The 22,515-nt window shown below is 37.8% G+C and overlaps 1 protein-coding gene across 14 annotated transcripts in view; it reads right to left on the reverse strand.

Moving 5' to 3' along the window:
• The window catches only part of TBC1D4 (TBC1 domain family member 4), a 209,680-nt gene that overhangs the window by 38,577 nt on the left and 148,588 nt on the right, over positions 1-22,515 (reverse strand). For 8 of the 14 annotated variants that reach the window (XR_012427016.1, XR_012427015.1, XR_012427017.1 and 5 more), the window contains exons 6-10: positions 19,629-19,720; positions 19,259-19,369; positions 14,573-14,692; positions 5,352-5,426; positions 3,796-4,022 (exon numbers count right to left, since the gene is read on the reverse strand). Coding sequence is in view for 10 of the 14 variants with exons in the window: in XM_005586003.4 (XP_005586060.3) it covers positions 3,796-4,022; positions 5,352-5,426; positions 14,573-14,692; positions 19,259-19,369; positions 19,629-19,720 (625 nt within the window). In the remaining 4 variants the exon portion in view is untranslated. Of the gene's footprint in view, positions 1-1,835; positions 2,001-3,795; positions 4,023-5,351; positions 5,427-14,572; positions 14,693-19,258; positions 19,370-19,628; positions 19,721-22,515 lie in introns of all 14 variants that reach the window. The other 6 variants (XR_012427014.1, XM_005586001.4, XM_005586000.4 and 3 more) reach the window with 1 other exon arrangement.

Raw genomic sequence — 22,515 nt, forward strand, 5'->3', positions numbered from 1 at the left:
TGAAATTTTTCAACCCAAAACTAATGTATATTTGCCCTCTGACTTCAATATCCTTCTATTAGAATGAGGTATAGAGGGCTTTGGGAAGCTATTTGCAAAAATTATACATACAGCTAAGCAGGAACTCCTGAAAGCAAATGAATAATCTTACATTAAACAATATGAATAATCTTTATAGACAGAAGCCACCGCTTCTGTGCTTTACATCCTAGTTACAGCTAACCTTTGATCTTCTTAATGGGTACTGCTAATTGTCACTTTCAGGCATGGTTCTCTCAGGAAGGAAACTGAGATTCTCCACATGCTCAGTTTAACCAACAGAATAAGAAAATGCAAATAGGTTTGGTTGAAAGTGTTGTATTCTTATTAGTAGGCAGTATTATAGAGATAATGCAAACTGATATCTTTATGTATATTCTTGGTTCTCTAAACTCGTTTCATATTCTATACACCTTATATTAGTTTTGTGGCTATTTCCTTTGAAATTTCTTCCATAAGGTTGTGCCCAAAAGCACTTTAAATTCTTCACATACTTTCTTCACTATAAATCAAATTCAATGTTTGAACATGACTTTGTACTAATTCAGAGGAAAGTTCAGGATCAAAATTATATTAATCCAGTATTAGTTATCTTTCTTAAAGTGAAAAAAAAAGGCACACATGGACAAAAGATCCTCAGGAATAATTCAAGGATTAGTCTAACTTAACTAGTGAGTGAGTGCTACCTAGTTATATGTTGACTTTTAGCATGTCCTATGTCTAAGAGAAATAGGCCAAAAGAATATCCAAGAAGATGTTAATGGCACACAGGCTAGTGGATAACATGTATTCCTCTTCTGACTACAAGAATTGCCAATCATCAAACAACAAGAAACAACCCAAATATCCATCGGCAAAGAGTGGATAAACTATAATGTATGAAATGGAATACTATACAGCGATAAAAGTGATTAAGTCAAGCTATACACAAAAATAGGAACGAATCTCACAAACATCTACATCACCAACAAATTTAGAAAGGTTCCCAACTAAGTCCATTACTTTCTAGAGGTTGCAGCACCCCACTAAGAATTTGAGTGATCAATATTATTGTATGTATAATTTTAATTTTTTTTTAAAAAAGTAATTCTCCAAAAATCACTACATCTAATTTTGTGTTACTAAAAGAACAAGCAGTAAGATTTAACAGGCTATGCCTTTTCCATACTGGAGATAAAAACAAAACAAAACAGAATGTTCACAAGATTCAGGAGGTCCCTTACAGATCTCTCATGCTATCTGAGAGTTGCTATCAACATGATCTTGTAACCATTGTGTGATTTATATTGAGATCCAGAAAAGTCTGTCATTGAAAAATCAAAGAAATGCCTAGGAAATATTTTATATACTTAAAAATAAAGATATTATTGTATTTATCAGTTTAGTACAGTTGTTTCAATCAGTGGCTTTTGGATTCCATTAAATATGTCTAGAAAGGCCAAGAAAAAAAAGGCACGATCAGGGAAGGTTAACTTAGTATATGTTAGCATCAGTTGTGCTAACAATATAAAGCTTAGACTCTGGAATCTGAGAAAAAGAAACACACAAACAATACAAAAAAACATAATTCAAAAAGATAATAATGTCATCAAAAAGCTTTGAAGCTACTGGTTGAAAAAGTTTTCTTAATAAAATTAATTGTAATTGAAACCAATATATTATTAGAAACAGATTAGAACAAGCACAACACAGGGATGCATAAATGTCACTCCAAAATTAATCAACCACTTTTTAGTAATGTATCAGTATATCACTGCAGAAAATTTTGCTTTGCAAACAGAGGACACTGATCTCACCTGATTTCATTTTCATACTGTGGGGACAGTCTACCTGAATTCTGGTAAAAGCTTTTCAGGAAAGAGGGGGCAGTGAAGGAAGGGGCAGAGAAGGAAGTGTGAAGACTTGGAAGACTGGAGGAAGAATTACTCTCCTTGTACATGCGTCGAACTGACGAAAGAGTGCTGAGTACAGAAAATACAGCAAATTTGTCTTAATTTATATTTTGGCAATTCACTATGAAAAAGCATATAAACAGGTTCTTGCTATTAATTTAATCTTTCCTTTCAAGGCTCAGGGCTGGATCTTACATGAAAAAAAAAAAAAAAGAAGCATGCAGTTCTCTATTTAGATAACTATGACCTAATTTCATTCTTTCACAATTTGAATTCCTTATCTATACAGTATTTCTAAGCATCTGTGTTTGTCTCTAAAAAATTCTTAACAACTTGAGGACAAAAAGTATTTGTTTTCACATGCAAAAGACACTTCAAGGGGAAAAAAGTAGGAAAGCACAAATAATTACAGGAAACAAGTTCCAGAAGGAAAGACTGATTATCACTAGTTCAAAGACTTTGACTATTTTAAAGATATAAACCCTTCTAAATATTTAAGAACAACATGTTTGGTTGTTGGAAGTTATCATAATACCTTTGGCTTAACAAACATTAATGTCCGTGTTCTTTCCTGAAGACAGTGGAATTGTGCCACTATAGTTTAATTGAAAGCCCAAAATCTAGAAGATTCTTTGCATAGCAAGCTTTCACAATGACACAGACAGCATCTTTTTATAGTGATAGAAATTGTTTGAACTTATACATTATAAAATGTGGAAAACAGAGGGAAGGATTGAGATATTTATAGTCTAAAATGATAGATGTCTTTAATTCTTGAAAATAATTTTTCCTGGAAAAAAAAAAGCATTCTATTGCCTTGAGTAAATATAAATGAAGTGATCATTTAAATATCTTGATATACATATGACTATTTAATATCCTTTACATACACAGAAAAAAATCTGAGAATAATGAATTCTGTTAACTTTATTTTTCTATCATAAAATATCTCATTTTAAAATTTCGAATCATTCAGAAAACAACAATGAAAATAAAACCGTGTCCTTAAAGGAAATGCTGGCAAATTTTGTAACACATGATATAAAAATTAGCCTTCTCCTTTTACATTGAGTTGTGTTTTTTCTTTTCCTCTCCAACCAGCATCTTTACTTAACCCTATTTTCTGTATCAAATTCATAGGTAAATAAGAGAAACAAAACGAGTTCTAAGATATAAATTTGATCTGTGTTACACAGGAAGAAGAAAATCATTCCAAATTTATCCTCTTTACTGTTTCTCACCAAATATCAAACAACTTTTTGTTAAATTATGTTTTAAATACTGTGTAAGATCTTTTCTAAGTGGACACTGCCTGTCAATTACGGTATATGTATTCTTCTTTATAGATATCACCTTATTCTAGATACAATTTATAACAATTTTCATATTTAGCTTTAATTTATTATGTAACAAAATATAGCCAAATATTGTCTCATGTATGAAAGTAACTCAGGTGACTTTTAAAACCCTGGTATTTTATTGTAAGCTAACAGGAAGTCCTACTGCTATGCTATTTTCAAATCTGCTGACTTTGTTTCTCTAGAATCATCATCAAGACACTGAGTAACATGTAATCAGCAGGTTTTCAGACAAAACAATTGCATGGTTATCTCGTTTTTTCCATTTTTCTGAAAGGAAAAAAAAAAAAGAGTTTCCACCCAAACGAAATAACTCTTCTTTCTGGGTATGCCTTAACCTTGCCTGTTTCCCCTAGTAAATAAGGTGACTTAAATTGTTTTTATGGTGGTTCTCAAAACTGAAAGTTGGCGACAGCATAAATTCGCCATCCACCTTGACTCCAGAGTAATCCAAACTGTGTGCCATGAGAATCTAGGTCCCATCCTGGAGACAGGGTCAGACTCACCTGCACTGCTCGCTGGAGCTCTGCCTCAGCAGAGGGGAACGCACACCCTGAGCCCTCCCATCCTGCAAATTCAGCTTTCTTTTTGTGCTTGAAGGTGGGTGGCTGAACGTGTGTGCCCGTCTTCGAAACTGCGGGGAGTCAGAATCCTCTTCGGGAAACGTTTGCCAAGCTGAGGACAGTGGGGACACTGGCGGTGTCCCTGGTGGAGAGTCCCCTGGTGAGTAGTCCTGAAACACAGGCAGAAGGGAGCCCTTTATTTCCCAAGTGGGTCATGGCAGACCTGCCAAAACACAGAGCTCAAAAGTGACAGTGTGCCTCATCTTCCTCCTGAGTCATGACAAAACTGCTTTTTTTCTCCCCCTTTTACTGAATTTATGCCATAGGCTAATCAGTATCACTACAAGCCATTATCTTCTGATAAGCAGCTGTAATCAGTATCACCACAACCCACTTATCGTCGGATAAGCAGCTGTAAGACAGCATCCGTAAAGACAGGCCAGAAAGTGAGAGGGATGACAAAAAGTGAAAGGTATTCTCTCCCCTGACACTTGGCCACGAAATGCTATAGCTACTGTACTTCTCTCACTGTTGCCAGAGAGATGAAAAAAGATCATGACCAAAGAGGGTGGAGTCTGTGTTTCCGTATCTCCTGGCTTCCGTGACATATCAATTGCATGCTTCCTGTACTGCCAAAACAGTATTACAATGCCTAAGTGTCCAAGTCTCATGGCAAAGCCTTCCGGAAAATAAAATCTGTTAAGTGTCTTCCCTCACTGTGGACGTTTCTATTCAATTACATGTTCCCTGAGGTAAATTTCTTTAAAAACACAGGAAAAACAGGAAATGAATGAAAACCGAGCTATGCTGGAATGCATCTCATATTGCATGGGTAGAAATCATAAATCTTTCAATTTAGACAGGTATGCTGTTAAAACTTTCCAGAACAGGCACCACTGTAGAAATCTTCAGCTTGATAAACATGGGTTAGTGATAATAGACTCATAGCTGGACTAAAGTCCCTACTTCCATCAACAGAAAGCTTAATAGAAATATTTTAATATATTTCCATTTAAAAAAATAGGCTGCATGTGCCTCAGGTGACATACTGCACTACGCAGGAAACAGGAAACCCAACCTACTGCGAGTTGTCTATGAGATAAAGAAGCTCCTGATGTTGCAGTTAAAATGATTTTTAAAAATGAGGGGGGAAAAGTAACACAGGAAGGGAACAAATAAAATCACTGTACAAGTATATAATTAGTAATCTATGGCTCATTTTTTATAAGGTGTTGGATCAATAGTTGCTCAAATACTGTTGTCCAAAGCACACTATCTCCAAACAATGAAAAGCCTAACAGAGCACAGTTAGCCTGTAAGGGAATAAGGAACTACATGCTAATGCCTAGAATCTTCTTATTTAAAATAATAAAGTCTCAAATATTTATTTTTTAAAAAGCTATAAAGCATTCATAATAAAATACTGGAGCATGCATATTACCATATCGGTGCTGACTTTGTTAAGCTGTAATTAGTGTAAATAAGCTCTAGTTAGATACCTTCTCTGAGGCAAGACTGTTGGACCGCTCAAAACTGTCCACACTTCCAAGCCGACCTCTCATTCTGTTAGCTCCCTGAGTGAAAAGAATAAAGTTAAGTGCTTCATGTGATGTAACATTTTACTTCAAAACTATAAAAGGTAGTTCCAGTTGTCCTCTTAATGTTAGCATTAAATTGATCCTTCTGTGGTTCACTTAAATGTGTTGGCTATATGAATAGTCATTATAGCACGGTAAGAACCATTCCTGATCTATTTCCATTACTTCTAAATCAGCCATTAGATAACTAGATACTCAGGCCAAGCTTTTTGAAGTTAGTTTGGTTACAAGATTACACATTATTCACCCATAAGTTCAGTAAGGGCCCCATTAACTCTGTCTCAGATTCAAATGTGGAAGATACAGCAAAACAAATGAGAAAAGCTATCTAGAAAATGACTTAATACATACAACCTAGATCAAAACATCATAATTCACATTATAGGATTATAATAAACATCAGTGAAAAAACACATGGAAAAGAAAACCACATTCTAAAATTTAAAGGTTTTGCTTCATTCATTATTCCATAATGCCATACTATTTCAATAAATCATTTAATTTTGGAAGACTAGATATCAGTCTGCTTCAGTATTAGTGAATTGGTTATCGATTTTTTTTCACATAGTCCTTTGATGTGGATTTTACAAATGATCTCAGAAACAGATCTAAGAGATCACCTAAGATCTAAGAGACCTAAGAACCTAAGAGATCATTTTGTCTGTTCCCCCTCACTTTAAACAGGAAGGGACTGAGGCCAACTATAGAAGGAAAGAGGATACAAGTCAGGTTGGGAACCTCATCATCTACAAGGTCTCAAAAGACAAAACACAGACTGAGGAGTTCCACACAACTCTACAGCATGTGGCGAAGTTCTAAAAAAGAATGAGTGGAAACACCGGTTAGATCCATGTGACAGTGACCCTGCGAAATTTTTTAACAATGCATAACATTTGCATAGTACTTTCCAGGCTTCAACTCTGTCTGCAAACATTCTTAGGTTTACTTGGGGGTAAGAGGGGGTTGAATTTCATTTTAATTTTTAAGGAAAGTAATATCAGCACAAAGTTTCCAAAGTGACACTGTGCTATCAAGTTTATAATGAAAAGTGGTGGTCATCTACCCCCTCTCTCTCACTCTGAATCCCACTCCCCAAAAGCAAACCTTGACATTATTTATATTGATATTTCTGGTATTAAAGCTTATCCTACTGTTCCTTATGCTTTCCATTTTAGAAACTATCTATTGACTTCCTAATTCTGGAAGATGAAACTTTAATATTCTTACTTCATTATATACCCAGTTCCACCACACACACACACACACACACACACACACACACACACACACACCCCTTTCTTCCCTTCTTCCTTCAATATAGTTACATCATGAATTTTGGTTAAATCAGTACTTTGTGCTTAGATTATTATGACTGTTAATATTGTTTGCAGCTGAGCTACATATTTTACTACGATTATGTTTGATTACACCTCATATCTTGTATATTGTTTTTCATGGAGTTAGTGGCTACTTGAGCAATCACAAATATATTACAGAACTCTCCAACAGTTCACAATATGGTCCAAACATCACCACATAAACCATTAATCTCCCTCTCTCTTTCTTCCCTTCCCCCTCCCCCTCCTTCTTTTTTTTTTTTTTTTTTTTTTTTAAAGCAACCATTATGAAGACCTCTGTGTTTCTGCCCCAATCTGGACTGGACGTGTTACAATGTAGGCTTGCTCTACAAAGTTTCCTAGGATTTTCCTTCACTATCAACCTAGAAATTTCCTTTGACCCCCTCCTCTGTTGTAATTTCTGCTTCCTTGGTCCCATGTCTTCTCCTTTTTTAGTTTACTTCCTCATTTTGGAAAGGCGCATTCTCCAGGTGCTTTCTGAGAAAGGGAGAGTGGGAATTAAATTTTTTTTTAAATGTACGTGCCCATAAGTGTCATTAGTCTATGCTTGCATTTCACTAATAGTTTGGCTGGATATTGTACATTGTAGTGGTTGGAAATTTTGCTTCCAAATATCTTAGCATTGCTCAAATGTCCTTTGGTTCAGAAGTCTAAAGCCATTGTGACTCTAGAGCCTGTGTGTCTGATCTGCTGCTTCTCTTTGGAACAGAATCTAAGTTTGCCCTTTGGCACTGTGAAATTTCACAACAACATGCCTTAACATGACTTTTATGCAGTCACTCTGTTGGGCACTTTCTGAGTTCACTAAATCTGGAAACTCATGATCTTTAGCTCTGATAAATTTTTAAAATTATTTCTTTAAAGAATTCCTTGCACGCATCTTTTCTTACTGGAACTCCTACTGTTTAGGTTCTTGACAGATCCTTTAATTTTTTACCTTGTTCTCCTATTTTCCTTTTCTTTGAATTTTGCTCCATTTTCTGAAAGGTTTTTTTCAACTCTAGTTTCCTAGTCTCTTGAATTTTTCTTTTTACATCTACTATCAGAAAGTTTAACAGTTCTTTCTTCTTTTCAGATGACTGTTTTACTTATGACATCCGACCTTGTTTCGTAAAGCAATATTTATTCTTATCTGATATATTACACCTTTATCTCCAATGGCTTACTATATAATAACTAAAACAATAATAAAATTAATAGCTGCACCTAATATTGTTGAATGCTTATCATGTGCCATATACTACGTTAAGCATTTTACAGTGCATTAGCTCACTTAATCCTCATACCAATTGTGAGGTCAGTATGGTTATTTAGCCCGTCTTCACAGATACAGAGACTGAAGTTCTGACAGATTACATTGCCCAAGTTTACACAGCTAGTTAAAAGAAAGGGCAGCAATTTTGACACAGGAAGCACAATTTTCAAGTGAAGCTCCTGAGCTGTTACTACTACATCCCTAAACTAACTACTACATCCCTAAACTAACTACATCCCTAAACTACTACTACATCCCTAAACTAAGGCTCTGTGAAAAAGAGAATTACAGATAAAGCTAATTAGCCTACAGAGGTTACATGGAATTTTGTAAATGTCCTAGAACATCATCAAATTCTTTTCAGTTCTTCAGTTCTATGTTATAATTGGCATTCTCCCAATAATAAAAACTGTATTTGTGGCTAATAAATTATTGGATTAGTGTGTGTAGCCAAGAGGAAAATATAGTAAAGACAAGATTGCTTTCTGTTATTTTTAGCGCTACTTACACGCCCACCTGCCTGGTTATCTCAGACAGGTTATTTGGTCATAACAGACAAAGTAGTCAGATGGTATCAAACCATTCCTATTATTAGAAAAACACCTGAAATCACCTATTTTACTCATAGTGGTGTTTTACCCACATATGCTTTTTTTGTGCACAAAGAAAAACAAAGTTACTTTAAAACTATACTCTACCACTTCACACATTTCAACAAGTAAAGACAATGGACATTATTCTGAAGAAAGTAGAAAATGGGTACTATTTTCAAAATAACTTGCACTTTATATTAGTAAATATTGGCTTGGCATGGTGGCTCATGCCTGTAATCCTAGCACTTTAGGAAGCTGAGGTGGCAGGATTGCTTGACACCAGGAGTTCGAGACCAGCCTGGGCAACATGGTAAGACCTGGTCTCTATAAAAAAACAAAAATAAAATTAGCCAGGCTTGGTGGTATGTGCCCGTGGTCCTAGCTACTTGGGAGGCTGAGGGGGGAAGACTGTTGGAGCCCAGGAGTTTGAGGCTGCAGTGAGCTATGATCACACCACTGCACTCCAGCCTGGGTGACAGAGCAAGACCCTATTTCAAAAAAATAAAATAAAATTTATATTAGTAAATATTTCTGTTTTGGAAAACAACTGAAAAAAAAAAAAAAAAAAGCAACAGATAGCCATTACATGATTCTGATTTTCACCTCTGAACAGACAGCTTTTTCTGTTGTACGACATTATGATTCGCTAATTCACGTGGTAGGGCCTTTCCCTTGGACCCGCTTTTTAGTGGTTAATGAGCTGAGCTTCTTGGCATTTAAAAAATGGATCCTATTTCATAAACAACTATAGTTAGCTAAATAAAATATTTTGACATTTAAAAATGGCAGCAATTATGAGCTAAACTCCAAAACTGGAGTGTGAATTTTCTACTATACAACTCAGCAGGAGAAAAAAAAAAAAAAAAAAAGACAAGTTTTGGAAGTACACAAAACCCCTTTTGCCCTTTTGCTATGTAACCTTTAATACAACATGGGGAGCTGCCAACCTGCCCAAAAAGTGCATTCTGTTGCACATGGTACAAGCAAGACCTTGTTACGTCGCAACATTTATGTCATTTGGCATCACTCTGGGAAACAAAAGCTACGGTATCCACCTTGATCAAAACAGATTGGCTGTGCCCTTGCGAAAATGTCATTACAGCAATTGAAGGCATGCGAAAAAGACTTCAAAGTTGGCACTGCAAGTATTATGCAGGATGCCAAGGTACTAAATGGAGATAAAGAAAGTACCACCCTAAATACCCTTTGCCATTTTGTAAATGACAGAGCTTTTGAGCTTACCACTGAATATACTACCTCATATCTATGATGTGATATTTCCCTAACATACTAACATTTAATCCTCACAATTACATGAGGCAAGCGGATATTAATATATCCATTTCACAAATGGGAAAACTATGGCTTAGAAAAGGCAAATAATTCATCCAAGATCATAAATATAAAATTGGCTAGGGCCAGGTATTACATTCAGGTACCCTGACACCTACTTAAATGGTCTTCTCTGCTAAAATTTTTACTAAACACTGTGTTCAATTCAGGTAGCTGATGCTGTTTCTGATGCTGGTGCTTTAAGAATTACACTTACCTTAAGTGTAATTGCATCAGCATCACCTGGAGGGCGTGGTGAACCCCAAATTGCTGGACCCCACCCCCAGAGTTTCTGATTAAGTAGGTCTGGAGTAAGGACCAGGATTTTACTAATTTATAAATTTTGAAGGAAAAAGGCATAAATATTTTATGAAATTTGTGGTGGCATACTTCTGACAAATCTCCTAGATGTTCTTTTCTGAGATTCAGTTTTCCACTAATAAAATAATGGCATTCACAATCGATCATGCTTGCTGCAGGGCTTCTGTTAAAGTTAAAAGTATCTCTATCATTAAGAGAAATAACTAGAAAAGTATTTTGAGCCATAACGAAGAAACAAAACAAGGAACGCTGCAACACGGCATATCAGAAGTTACTATGTCCTAATGCTCTATTGCACAAACATGGAAAGAATCAAAATGTATCCAACTATTTAAACATATTCTTACAATGCTATTAAGGTTAAACAGGTGGAAATAATGTTTTTAAAAACTGTGCATTTGCAAATAGAGTTCAATGGTTAATTCAAAGTTCCTCTCAAAGTCTAAGAATTTATATCACTAATTTGCCTCTTTAAAGGCACTGAGAGATCACTAAGGAAGACACTTATACACTGAAGGTGAAATTTTATTTGTATATTAACATAAAGGCCAAGAGACTTAAAAAAGTCATCAAGGTACATTTTGAAACTTTGTTCATAGGAGTTAAAACACCTACCACCCAACCAGTCTTGGTTTTCACAGGCAGTGTGCTGGGTACAGAAAAGAGCCCTTATTGATGATCCTACAATGGCAGTGTTTCTGATCCATTAATAACCTGAGCTATTTATTAACACATGAAAACAGCAAGCAGAAAAAATAAATTTAAAAAAGCACCCTGGGTGGGCTTTGTGAGGTATGTGTGATAAGCAGGTTTAAAACAATCACTTCTCTTTTTTCATTTTGAAGCAATCTCAAATGCGGAGGCAAGTTATAAGTATAGTACAAAAATGTTTTTCCCCACAATCATTTTCACATAAGTTGCCAATATAAAGCTCCATCAGTCTGAAATACTTTACTGTGTATTTTCTATAAACAAGGACATTCTCCAATATAACTAAAATACAACTTTCAAAACCAGGATACTGACATTGATGCAGTATAATACTATTGAATCTTCAGACTTCACTCCAATTGCACTGGTTGTCCCAATAATGGCTTTTAGGGCAAAAGGATTTGATTCACAATCTCCCATTCCACTTAGTTTTTGTGTTTCTTTAGGGTCCTTCAGTCTGGAGATATTAACCTGTTCTTGACTTTCTTGAAGATAACAGGCTTGTTATTTTGTAGACTCCACCTCAATGTGGGTTTGTTGACATTTCCCCATGATTAGATTCAGGCACTGCCTATTTGTCAGGAATACCACAGAAGCAGTGCTGTTTCTTTATATCAGGTGGCATAGGGCTGCAATTTGTCCCACTGCTGATGATGTTCAATTTGATCACTTGGTGGTGTCTGCCAGCCTTCTCCATTGTAAAGTTATTTTCCCATTAGTAATTAATAAATATTAATTACATACAGCGAATATCTTCTTTATGATCAAACTTTCAATATATTCATTTATTTTTTGTATCAGAAAACAGTTTCCCATTTTATGCAATAAGTTAGATTATCTGTGGCTATCATTTATGTCAATGCTCGTATTTTCTCAGTGGGAGCCCTTTCAAGGTTTTTATGTCCTCATGACACATCACCATCTTTCTTCGAACATTTTCCTACTATCTAGAACACCAAGATATTCTGGGTTCATCTTGTACTTTTCCTACAGTCCTGAAATTCGCCATGTTTCTCAGAATCTTGGTTCTGTCTAGTAGAACGTATACATATATACTTATGTTTATAGTTACATATTTTTATATTTGCATATATATTTCTATATGATTGTGTTTATATTTAATGTTTATAAATATCATGATTTTATATTGATACCTCCAAGTTTTATTTTTGTAATTTTTTTATTTCCATAGGTTACTGGGGGAACAGGTGGGTTTTTTTGTTTGTTTGTTTGTTTTAGAAAGGGTCTCACTCTGTCTCCCAGGCTGGATTGCAGTGGCATGATCTCAGCTCACTGCAACCCCTGCCTCCTCAGTTCAAGTGATTCTCGTGCCTCAGCCTCCTGAATAGCTGGGATTACAGGCACGCAACACCATGCCTGGCTCATTTTTTTGTATTTTTAGTAGAGATGGGGTTTTACCATGTTGGCCAGGAGGGAACAGGTGGTATTTGGTTACATGAGTAAGTTCTTTAGTGTGATACCTCCAAGTTGAATCCAAGGCAGGGTTCATTCTAATTTCTACCCTTTTCATATTAGTAATTTCTTTCTCCCTGGATTCCACTCTCCTTAAGACATTTACTTACTTCACCAGTCCCTGTGTGTGCATAACCCATCTCCACAATGACCACTGCACAGACACTGTCCTCATCCCATTCAGGCTGTGCCACTCCATGCTGGGGCTGCCATCCCAACACATGCACATCCTCAGCCTGCTCAGGCACTCATCCCTGTGAATGCCCGCTCCCCTCCACTGTGACTCTGACACCCGCACTGGGCCTTCCTTCTGCCAGTATGCTGCCTCCTGCGACCTCCCAAACCAGGTTCCCCTTCTCTGCGGATTCCCTCGTCAGTGCAAGAGGCTCCCACACCCTGCATCGAGCCACCCCCACATTCCACACCCCATAGGGACAGTCTCCCTGCTCTGAGCCACCATGGGTCCCCCATGCCACAGCCCAAAACATCCACGTAGGTTGACCTCACCTAATAGCTCTAAGGAAGAATTGTTCAGGAAGAGGAAAATAAAGTTGAAGGGGAACCCTTTTACTTATTTTAAAATGGAATATATACACTTACTAAATGGAATATATAAATTTCCATTAATTTATACTTTTTTCAGCACTTAGCCTCTAAGTTTCTAAGAATGAGTGATATGGTTTGGATCTGTGTCCCTGCCCAAATCTCATGTCAGATTGTAATTTCCAGTGTTGGAGGTGGGGCCTGGTGGGAAGTGACTGGATCACGGGGGATGGATTTCTTAGGAATGGTTTCGCACCATCGCCTTGGTGCTGTTCTCATGATAGTGAGTTCTCATGAGATCTGGTTGTTTAAAAGTGTGCAGCATCTCCTCATTCTCTCTCTCTTCTTAATGCTCCCACCATGTGAGATGTCTCGCTCCCCCTTTGCCTTCCACCATGATTGGAAGCTTCCTGAGGCCTCTCTGGAAGAACTCTAACCGGCGGAACTGTGAGCCAATGAAACCTCTTTTCTTTACAAATTACCCAGTTTCAGGTATTTCTTTACAGCAATGCAAGAATGAACTAATACAATGGGCAAAAAAATAATTTCTTTATAACTTCCTATGGGAAATGATTTTTAAAGTTCTTACAGTATTGAGCATCAATATTCTATTTCCCCTTTTCTATACATATATATTTCTACTACTAAATCTCTATTGATCAAATTCACATAAAGGCCCCAGAATAAATCTCGATCTGAGAAGGAAACTTATTTTGAAAGATCATTTTGGGCCGGGCATGGTGGCTTATGCCTGTAATCCCAATACTTTGGGAGGCCGAGATGGGCAGATCACAAGGTCAAGAGATCAAGACCATCCTGGTCAACATGGTGAAACTCCATCTCTACTAAAAATATAAAAATTAGCTGGGCGTGGTGGTGTGCACCTGTAGTCCCAGCTACTCAGGAGGCAGAGGCAAGAGAATCACTTGAACCCGGGAGGTGGAGGTTGCAGTGAGCCAAGATCGTGCCACTGCACTCCAGGCTGGTGACAGAGCAAGACTGTGTCAAAGAAAAGGAAAAAAAAAAAAAAAAAAGATCATTTTGAGCTGGGCACGGTGGCTCTCACACCTTAATGCTAGCACTTTGGGAGGCCAAGGCAGGTGGATCACTTGAGGTCAGGAGTTCGAGAACAGCATGACCAACATGGTGAAAACCTGTCTCTACTAAAAGTACAAAAATTAGCCAGGCCTGGTGGTGTGTATCTGTAATCTCTGCTACTTGAGAGGCTGAGGCAGGAAATCTCTGCTACTCGAGAGGCTGAGGCAGGAGAACTGCTTGAACCCAGGAGGCAGAGGTTGCAGTGAGCTGAGATCTCACCACTGCACTCCAACTTGGGTGACAAGAGTGAAACTCCATTTCAAAAAAACAAAGCAAAACAAACAAACAAAAAAAGAACACATTGTTAACTAATTTTTAAAAGTTATCTTAGGCTTTTTTTTTTTTTTTTTAAGGAAATCCGTGAACCTGTTGGGACTGAAGCTAAACTGTTAGAAAACACAGATGTGCATACTTAAAAGACCATCAGCGCAATCTTACCCTTGAGAAGATATTTTCCAGGGAGCTAGTTAAGGATCTCTTAGCTTTATTTTTCAGAATGTCAAGTTTGAACCTTCCACTGCTTGTTGCATTTTCTGGGATTGTACTATTTGAAATAGTCTAAAAAAAGAAAAACAGATACATTTTAGTTTGGAAATACTCAAGGATAAATGAGACTTTAATTATAGGCTTAAGACTAAGCTATTAAAAATCACAAGAATTCTTCAGTAGCTCTATTATTAAGTAATAATTTAAGTCCCACACTGTGAACACAATGATTACAAGGAAGGGGGTTTAATTTTTCATATTGTATGTAATAAAAAGACAGATGTAAAATATTTCCTTCATGCCTTTCCTTTCCATGAATACATTCCTGCTGCATTTAGCAAAAATCATACTTGAGATGTCAATTTTTACTGCTGCTACTCTGATTAACATCTATAACTATCCCTTCCAAGATAGATATTTTATATCCAAATTACCAAGGAAAACACAGAACACAAGTTCCAAAGAACAAAGCATTTTCCAAACAAAACTGGATTATGGTAATGCCTCTGTTATAATTCCATTTTCATTTGTGAGTGGGTCATTTATCTCTGAGATCACAACTATAGAACCAAACTGTGTGAGAATCTACGATGTGTCCACTATATTAGGTTTTCTATGTATTTTATCCATTGAAGTAAGCAGCTACATGGTCCTTAGCAGCGAAAACCTTTCAAGCGAGAAACCTTATGATTTGCTTGGGGAGGGAACAGCAACACAAAGCACATGTAAGTATCAAATACGAAAGCAGGAAGATTGGCTGTGGGTCTAAACACGAAGAACAGAATACAGAGGATTCAGACAGGCAGGAAGAAAGGGATGAAGACTTCCCCAGAACTGGGGATAGTTGTTGGCAAAATCCTAAAAGGTGGATTGCTTAAGGGAGAGAAAGTCAGTGCATGTATTTAGTTAAAATATTACTTGCCATTACTTTTAATGGCAAAAACTGCAATTACGTCTGCACCTGCCTAATAGAAGGGAACAGTAAAAGGTAACATGAGAAAGTCAGGCTGGAAAACAAAAGCCTTGAATGTTCTTAAGTGCCAGATAAATAGGAAGAACTGGTAATCCAAATTTATAAGCAGAGGGAAATCCCTGTAAATGTAATGTTTTAGGGACAGTTATCTAAAAGGAGTGTTCAAAAACACACCTAAAAGACAGGAAAATCAGACTGAAAGATCAAACTGAACTCGAGGCTTCAGCACAGTCTATGTAGGAGGCAATAAGGGCCCACACTAGCACTAGCTCCATCAAATCAGTTAAGAAGTTACAGATGCAAGAAAGGCCCCACCAAGAAAGGAAAGGAGAAAAAACAATGGGTATAGATGTGGGCTGGACAGGGTTCAGGGTGTATAAAGCACTGGGATCACTCATTATTCTAAGGCTTCTAGATAAACAAATGTGACAAAATAGAAAAACTATATGGGCACTTAGCAAATATCTGACACACAGTAACTGCTCAGTAAATACCAGTTGAATAAATGGAAGGAAATGAAGGAAAGGAGAGCATGATGGAGGCAGAAACTTAGCTACGAGCAAGAAAACATTAACATGTTAAAATCTCCTCCTATATGATCATTTCTTTGTGATTTATCCATCACACAAAAATACACATCTCGTGTACATCCTCCTTTAACTTCAGGTCCACATCAAAGCTCATGTCTTCCATATTTATACTCAAATTCCTCAATAGGCACCAAATGTATCAACCTCCATACTTACCACCTCAAATTCCTCTATGGGCACCAAATTCATTTTTCTAATTGAATCTCAAACACATTTCCACATTGAACTCTTATTTTTTATTCTCATCCACTGCCCCACTCTCGTCTGCTTTCTGTATTTCCAGACTCCGTTTCATCAAATTTCCCCACATGGGAAACCATGACGTTGTTCACAGCAACTCCCTCTCCCTTCCTTTACAGATTCTTCCAGTCAGTCACTACGTCCTAAAGATTATGCCGCCTAAATAGCTCTTCACTCAGTTCCTTCCTCACTTCTCTAGGGCTCTAGCTTGATCTCTCTCCTGAGTTAAATAAATGCTTCAAGACAGAATTATTCAAGCTATTTATGTACCAATGCTACCTCTAACTTGTGCATACATCATTATACCAATCACATCGTAGTTTAATGTATTTGGTTTCATGTTGTTTTCTCCTCCTAAACAGTTAAGATGGCAGGACAGGGTCACCACTATTCATCACTGTTTCCTAGTACACAGTCTGTACTCGATAAAGATTTCTGCAATAATTAAATCACTTATCACATATTTTATTAAAACATTCTCCCAACTGGAGAATATGACTTAGTCCTAACCCCCTCACCCAGCAACCTACCCAACAAATAAATCTACCATCAGAAGAACAGCAGAATTTTCTCTTTGTGGTGCAAATCTGATCTTCTCACTCCCTTACTTCAAATCCTTCCACGACAAAGTCAGGCCTGCCAGTAACTTAACGCCCTTTCTCATCTCATTCTGCCTATCATCCCAGCCTTGTTTCCCCCACCAACCCCCAAGCACGACCTCAAAACTAGCACCTAATTCCAGTGCCTGCATAGAGTAAGTTTGGGCACACCACTACATAACTTTATGCTCAACCTTCCTCCCACTCTTCTTCCCTCCCTCCCTCCCTCCCTTTCTTTTTTTTTTTTTTGAGACAGAGTCTCACTGTCATCTGGGGAGTACAGTGGTGTGATCTCAGCTCACTGCAACCTCTGCCTCCCAGGTTCACGTGATTCTCCCGCCTCAGCCTCCTGAGTAGCTAGGATTACAGGTGCCCACCACCACACTGGCTAATTTTTTTGTATTTTTAGTAGAGACAGGATTTCACTATATTGGCCAGAGTCTCGAACTCCCGACCTCACGATCTGCCCGCCTCAGCCTCCTGGAGTGCTGGGATTACAGGCGTGAGCCACTGCACCCAGCCCAACAGTTCCTCAACTGTTCTGACAGCTAAGTTTATCTCTCCTAAAATTCCAGCTCCCCCAAATGTCTTTCCTCTTGAATCTCCTCTTCTCTTACTCTCCACTGCAGCTCCAAAGCAAAGACATAGCTACTTTTGTGCTCACTACAGATGCTTTTTTTTTTTTGTCATTGAGTCGGAGTTCTTTCTTTATATATTCTGAATAGTAAACCCTCATTACGTAAGTGGTTTGTAGATATTTTCTCCCACTCTGTGAGGGTGTTTTTTCATACTCTTGACAATGTGCTTTAATATACACATGTTTTTAACTTTCCATGGTGTATATGTATCACATTCTTTATCCAGCCTATCACTGATGGGCATTTAGGTTGATTCCATGTCTTTGCTATTGTGAATAGTGCTGCTAAAATCTGCACAACAAACTCCCATGACAGTTGATACAGTAAAAGCATTTGACAAAGTCCAATACCCTCTCATGATAAAAATACTTGAACTAGGAATAGAAGAAAAATTCCTCACAGTGATAAAGGCCATATACAAAAAAAACTCACATCTAACATCATACTCAATGGCCAAAAATGAAGCTGGACCTCACCTTATACCCGATACAAAACTTAACTTAAAATTGATACAGATTCTTTTTTTAAGCCACTTATTGAATTTTTTCTATGTATCTATTGATCTGTTTGCATTCCCCTTTCAAATATTTGAGTTGTTCTCTGGAGGGCACATGATTCATTCATCAGTTTTTTTTGTCACCCTTTTCCATCACATAGTGTAACTCATAGAAAGTTCTCAAGAAATGCTTTTCTGTGACTAAATGAAGGACTATGTACTAACGATATGTGATTTGTTTTGAATATAGTGAAATAAAGACACAACTTGAATTAATGTTATCAAGACTAAATATTTCAATATCCCCTTTGATGTTACTGCTGGTAGTCCTGCTTCTTCTATATGCAGCAGAGGATAAATTCTAAACCACATGCGCAAAAATACCAACCCTCAGTTTGCAGCTAGGGTACCATTTACACGATATTACTGGTGTTTCACCATTTGGGCTATCTCCACTTTTGATGAAATAAAATGTTCATATGAATTGGAAATAAAATAATAGATTAATATAACTAAAAATAATGTACATTCATTCTAAATCATGAACATGTACTATTAATACTTTTTTAAAACCAAAACCCACAAATTCTTTTACATTTTAAGACCATCATTAGTTAGCTCAATGTGTCAGTGCCTGCTAAAATTCCCTATAAAACGGCCGGGCACGGTGGCTCACGCCTGTAATCCCAGCACTTTGGGAGGCTGAGGCAGGCAGATCACCTGAAGTCGGGAGTTCAAGAGCACGCTGACCAACATGGAGAAACCCTGTCTCTACCAAAAATACAAAATTAGCTGGGTGTGGTGGCGCATGCCTGTAGTCCCAACTACCCGGGAAGCTGAGGCAGGAGAATCACTTGAACGTGGTAGGCGGAGGTTGCGGTGAGCCGAGATAGTGCCATTGCACTCCAGCCTGGGCAATAAGAGTGAAACTCTGTCTTAAAAAAAAAAAAAAAGTCCTTATAAAACTACCAAAATGCTGCGGGGGCGTCACAGGAAACTCTGATAGGACTTTAGCCCTAAAGAACCTGACAGTACAAACGGAAGAATTAAGAAAATCCATAAACAACAACAAAAGTCGGCGAAGGAGGAAGTATCTTCTCACCGAAGGGCCTTCCCCAATGTGCACGTGCGTCTTCTGCCTGGCCTCACACATCTGCCTCAGGTGTAAGATCACAAGTTCATTTTCTTCCTGGTCACCGGCTGGCTTCATTTTCTGTTCAACAGACAAACCAAAAGAACACTATGGCAACACAGCTTCTCTCCTTTCATTCCGTCTGGCAGACAAACGTAAACAAAGCTAAGAGTTTTAACTTAGCTCAGAAGCAAGAATACAACGGCATTCTATACTACCCAATGGTACTCTAGGTCATGCATCTTTAACTCTAGGCAGCAGAATGAAAACAGGAATGCATAAAACAGGATTCAATTCTCATTCCTTATGTCTTATTTATGAGACCTACAAATAATGTTACCTGAACTCTTTCAAAGATGTCAGCTTGCTCATTATCTGTCAGTGATGAGAGATGCCTCTGTATTACCAGCTTGGCTCTTGGGGGGTAGAGGCCTAAGGAAAATGATAAGGGAAGGTATTAAACAGAGATCCAGCAGCAGAGATTCAGGGGCAGATAATGCATTACACTTCACCTCTTCCCAAGCAGGCTCTGAACTTAAATCTTTTCAAGGAGACGTGTTCCTGCCTACAAGAAACCTTGGATCATTGAAATGATTGAAACTAGATGAAAAACCTCTCCACCAAAATCAACAGCCCCAGTAGTGGTCTTGGCATTAAAATTACTAACAACAGGCCAGGTGCAGTGGCTGGCGCCTTTAATCCCAACACTTGGGGAGGTGGGAAAGAGTTTTCAGAAACCTTTCCTCTAGTTCTAATTCAGTACTGCAGTGGTTTAAAACAGGTCTGGTGACAGTGTGGCCACAGTATGGCAGCATTGTGTACCTTCTGACAAGCATGAAGCAAATTCTAGTTCTTTTAAACCCCGTCTCTACTAAAAATACAAAAATTAGCCAGCCATGGTGGCAGGAGCCTGTAATCCCAGCTACTCAGGAGGCTGAGGCAGGAGACTCGCTTGAACCCGGGAGGTGGAGGTTGCAGTGAGCCAAGATCGAGCCACTGCACTCCAGCCTGGGCAACAAAGTGAAAATCCATCTCAAAAAAACAACAACTGCCGGGCGCGGTGGCTCACGCCTGTAATCCCAGCACTTTGGGAGGCCGAGGCGGGCGGATCACAAGGTCAGGAGATCGAGACCACGGTGAAACCCCGTCTCTACTAAAAATACAAAAAAAAAATTAGCCGGGCGCGGTTGTGGGCGCCTGTAGTCCCAGCTACTCGGGAGGCTGAGGCAGGAGAATGGCGTGAACCCGGGAGGCGGAGCTTGCAGTGAGCTGAGATCCGGCCACTGCACTCCAGCCTGGGTGACAGAGCGAGACTCCGTCTCAAAAAAAAACAACAACAACAACAACAACAACAACAAAAATTACTAACAATGAATTTCTAAGCAATACTAAGCACAACCAGAAACCACTTTACACTAACAGCCACAGTAGAAACTCACAGATGATTTAACATTAACCTAAGACCTCACATGGAAATAACAGCTAAAGACTAGCCTTGGCCAAAAATGTGAAGCTTACAACTTGACATTTAAAGAAGAAAGAACAAGTAATAATTTTAAAAGGCAAGACTACAGCTTAGCCAGAGATCTCTTCCCCGATGCAGCTCTTGTTCTGTGAGAATAAAGTTTTAAGGATAGCACTAGCATTTAGTGAACTTGCAATGTTATTATTTTATCAAGAAATGATTTACTTCTTTATATCATGATATTCATAAACCTATCCCATTCTTACACATAATTTATACTAAGTCCTTGGAAAATCTTTTTTCATGAAAAGATTGTTTTTAAATTTTTTTTTAAAAAGAAAATTTAATTCATATTGCAGTAATTCAACAGACCATCCATCTTTAAAGAACAGATTTCTCTTCCTTCATTTCTTTAAAAGAAGATTCAGAGAAAAAGAGATTTTCATGACAGTTAGGTTCCACTTAGAGTATTGCTACTATATTTTGATTATGAAGAGAATATCTGGGTATATATAATATTTAATAAACGTTATAGGTAGGCCAGCATTTTAAAATCATTACAAGGCTGCCTTTGCTATCTTTCTCAGTTTATAACTAAATACATTACATGACGTTATGACTTAATTTGAATGTTTTCCATGTATTCTTTGTGTTTATTTACAAAGAATAAGACAAAGTAATTGGCCAAAAATACTTACAATTTGTTCTGCTAAGTTGCATCACAGAATTTAAAAATAATGTATTAGTCTATAAGTACATTTTGCATTTTTCTCATTGTATTCATTTCTAAGAAAATATGAGGTGCCAGGCAACTGAAGTAAACTCATTTAATAGATTTGAGCTACTTTTTAAAATTAAATAACTAACAAGATCTCTACAGATAGTACACAGGAGGATCACCTGAAAATACACATTGTTTCAAAAGATCTAGAATTCACTTCACACTTGCCAGAATGCATACAGTACTGCCATCCTGCAGCCACACAGCCACCAGGCATGCTTTAAACCACTGTGCAGTATTGAATGAGAACTAGAGGAAAAGTTTCCAAAAACTCCGCTCCACATTTCTTTGTGCAATGTACAGCAAAATTTGGTGCATGTCTTGGTGATCACAGACAGAAAACTAAATTCATTTTGATGGTATGATGCCACTCACTATCACAGTTTTATTTTATTTTATCTTATTTATTTGAGTTGGATTTTCGCTCTTATTACCCAGGCTGGAGTGCAATGGCGCGATCTCGGCTCACCGCAACCTCCGCCTCCGCCTCCAGGTTCAAGCAATTCTCCTACCTTAGCCTTCTGAGTAGCTGGGATTACTGGTATGCGCCACCATGCCCAGCTACTTTTGTATTTTTAGTAAAGACAGTGTTTCTCCATGTTGGTCAGGCTGGTCTCCAACTCCCGACCTCAGGTGATCAGCCCGCCTCAGCCTCCCAAAGTGCTGGGATTAAAGACATGAACCACAGCGCCCGACTTTATTTTTTTATTTTATTTTATTATATTTTATTTTATTTTATCTTATCTTATTTTATTTTATTTTATTTTTTGAGACAGAGTTTCACTCTTGTCACCCAGGCTGGAGTGCAATGGTGCGATCTCAGCTCACTGCAACCTCTGCCTCCTGGGTTCAAGTGATTCTCATGCCTCAGCCTCCCAAGTAGCTGGGATTACAGGTGCCCACCACCATGCCCAGCTAATTTTTGTATTTTTAGTAGACACAGAGTTTCATCATTTTGGCCAGGCTGGGCCTGAACTCCTG

The sequence above is a fragment of the Macaca fascicularis genome, chromosome 17, assembly GCF_037993035.2.
Source record: "Macaca fascicularis isolate 582-1 chromosome 17, T2T-MFA8v1.1".
Lineage (NCBI taxonomy): Eukaryota > Metazoa > Chordata > Mammalia > Primates > Cercopithecidae > Macaca > Macaca fascicularis.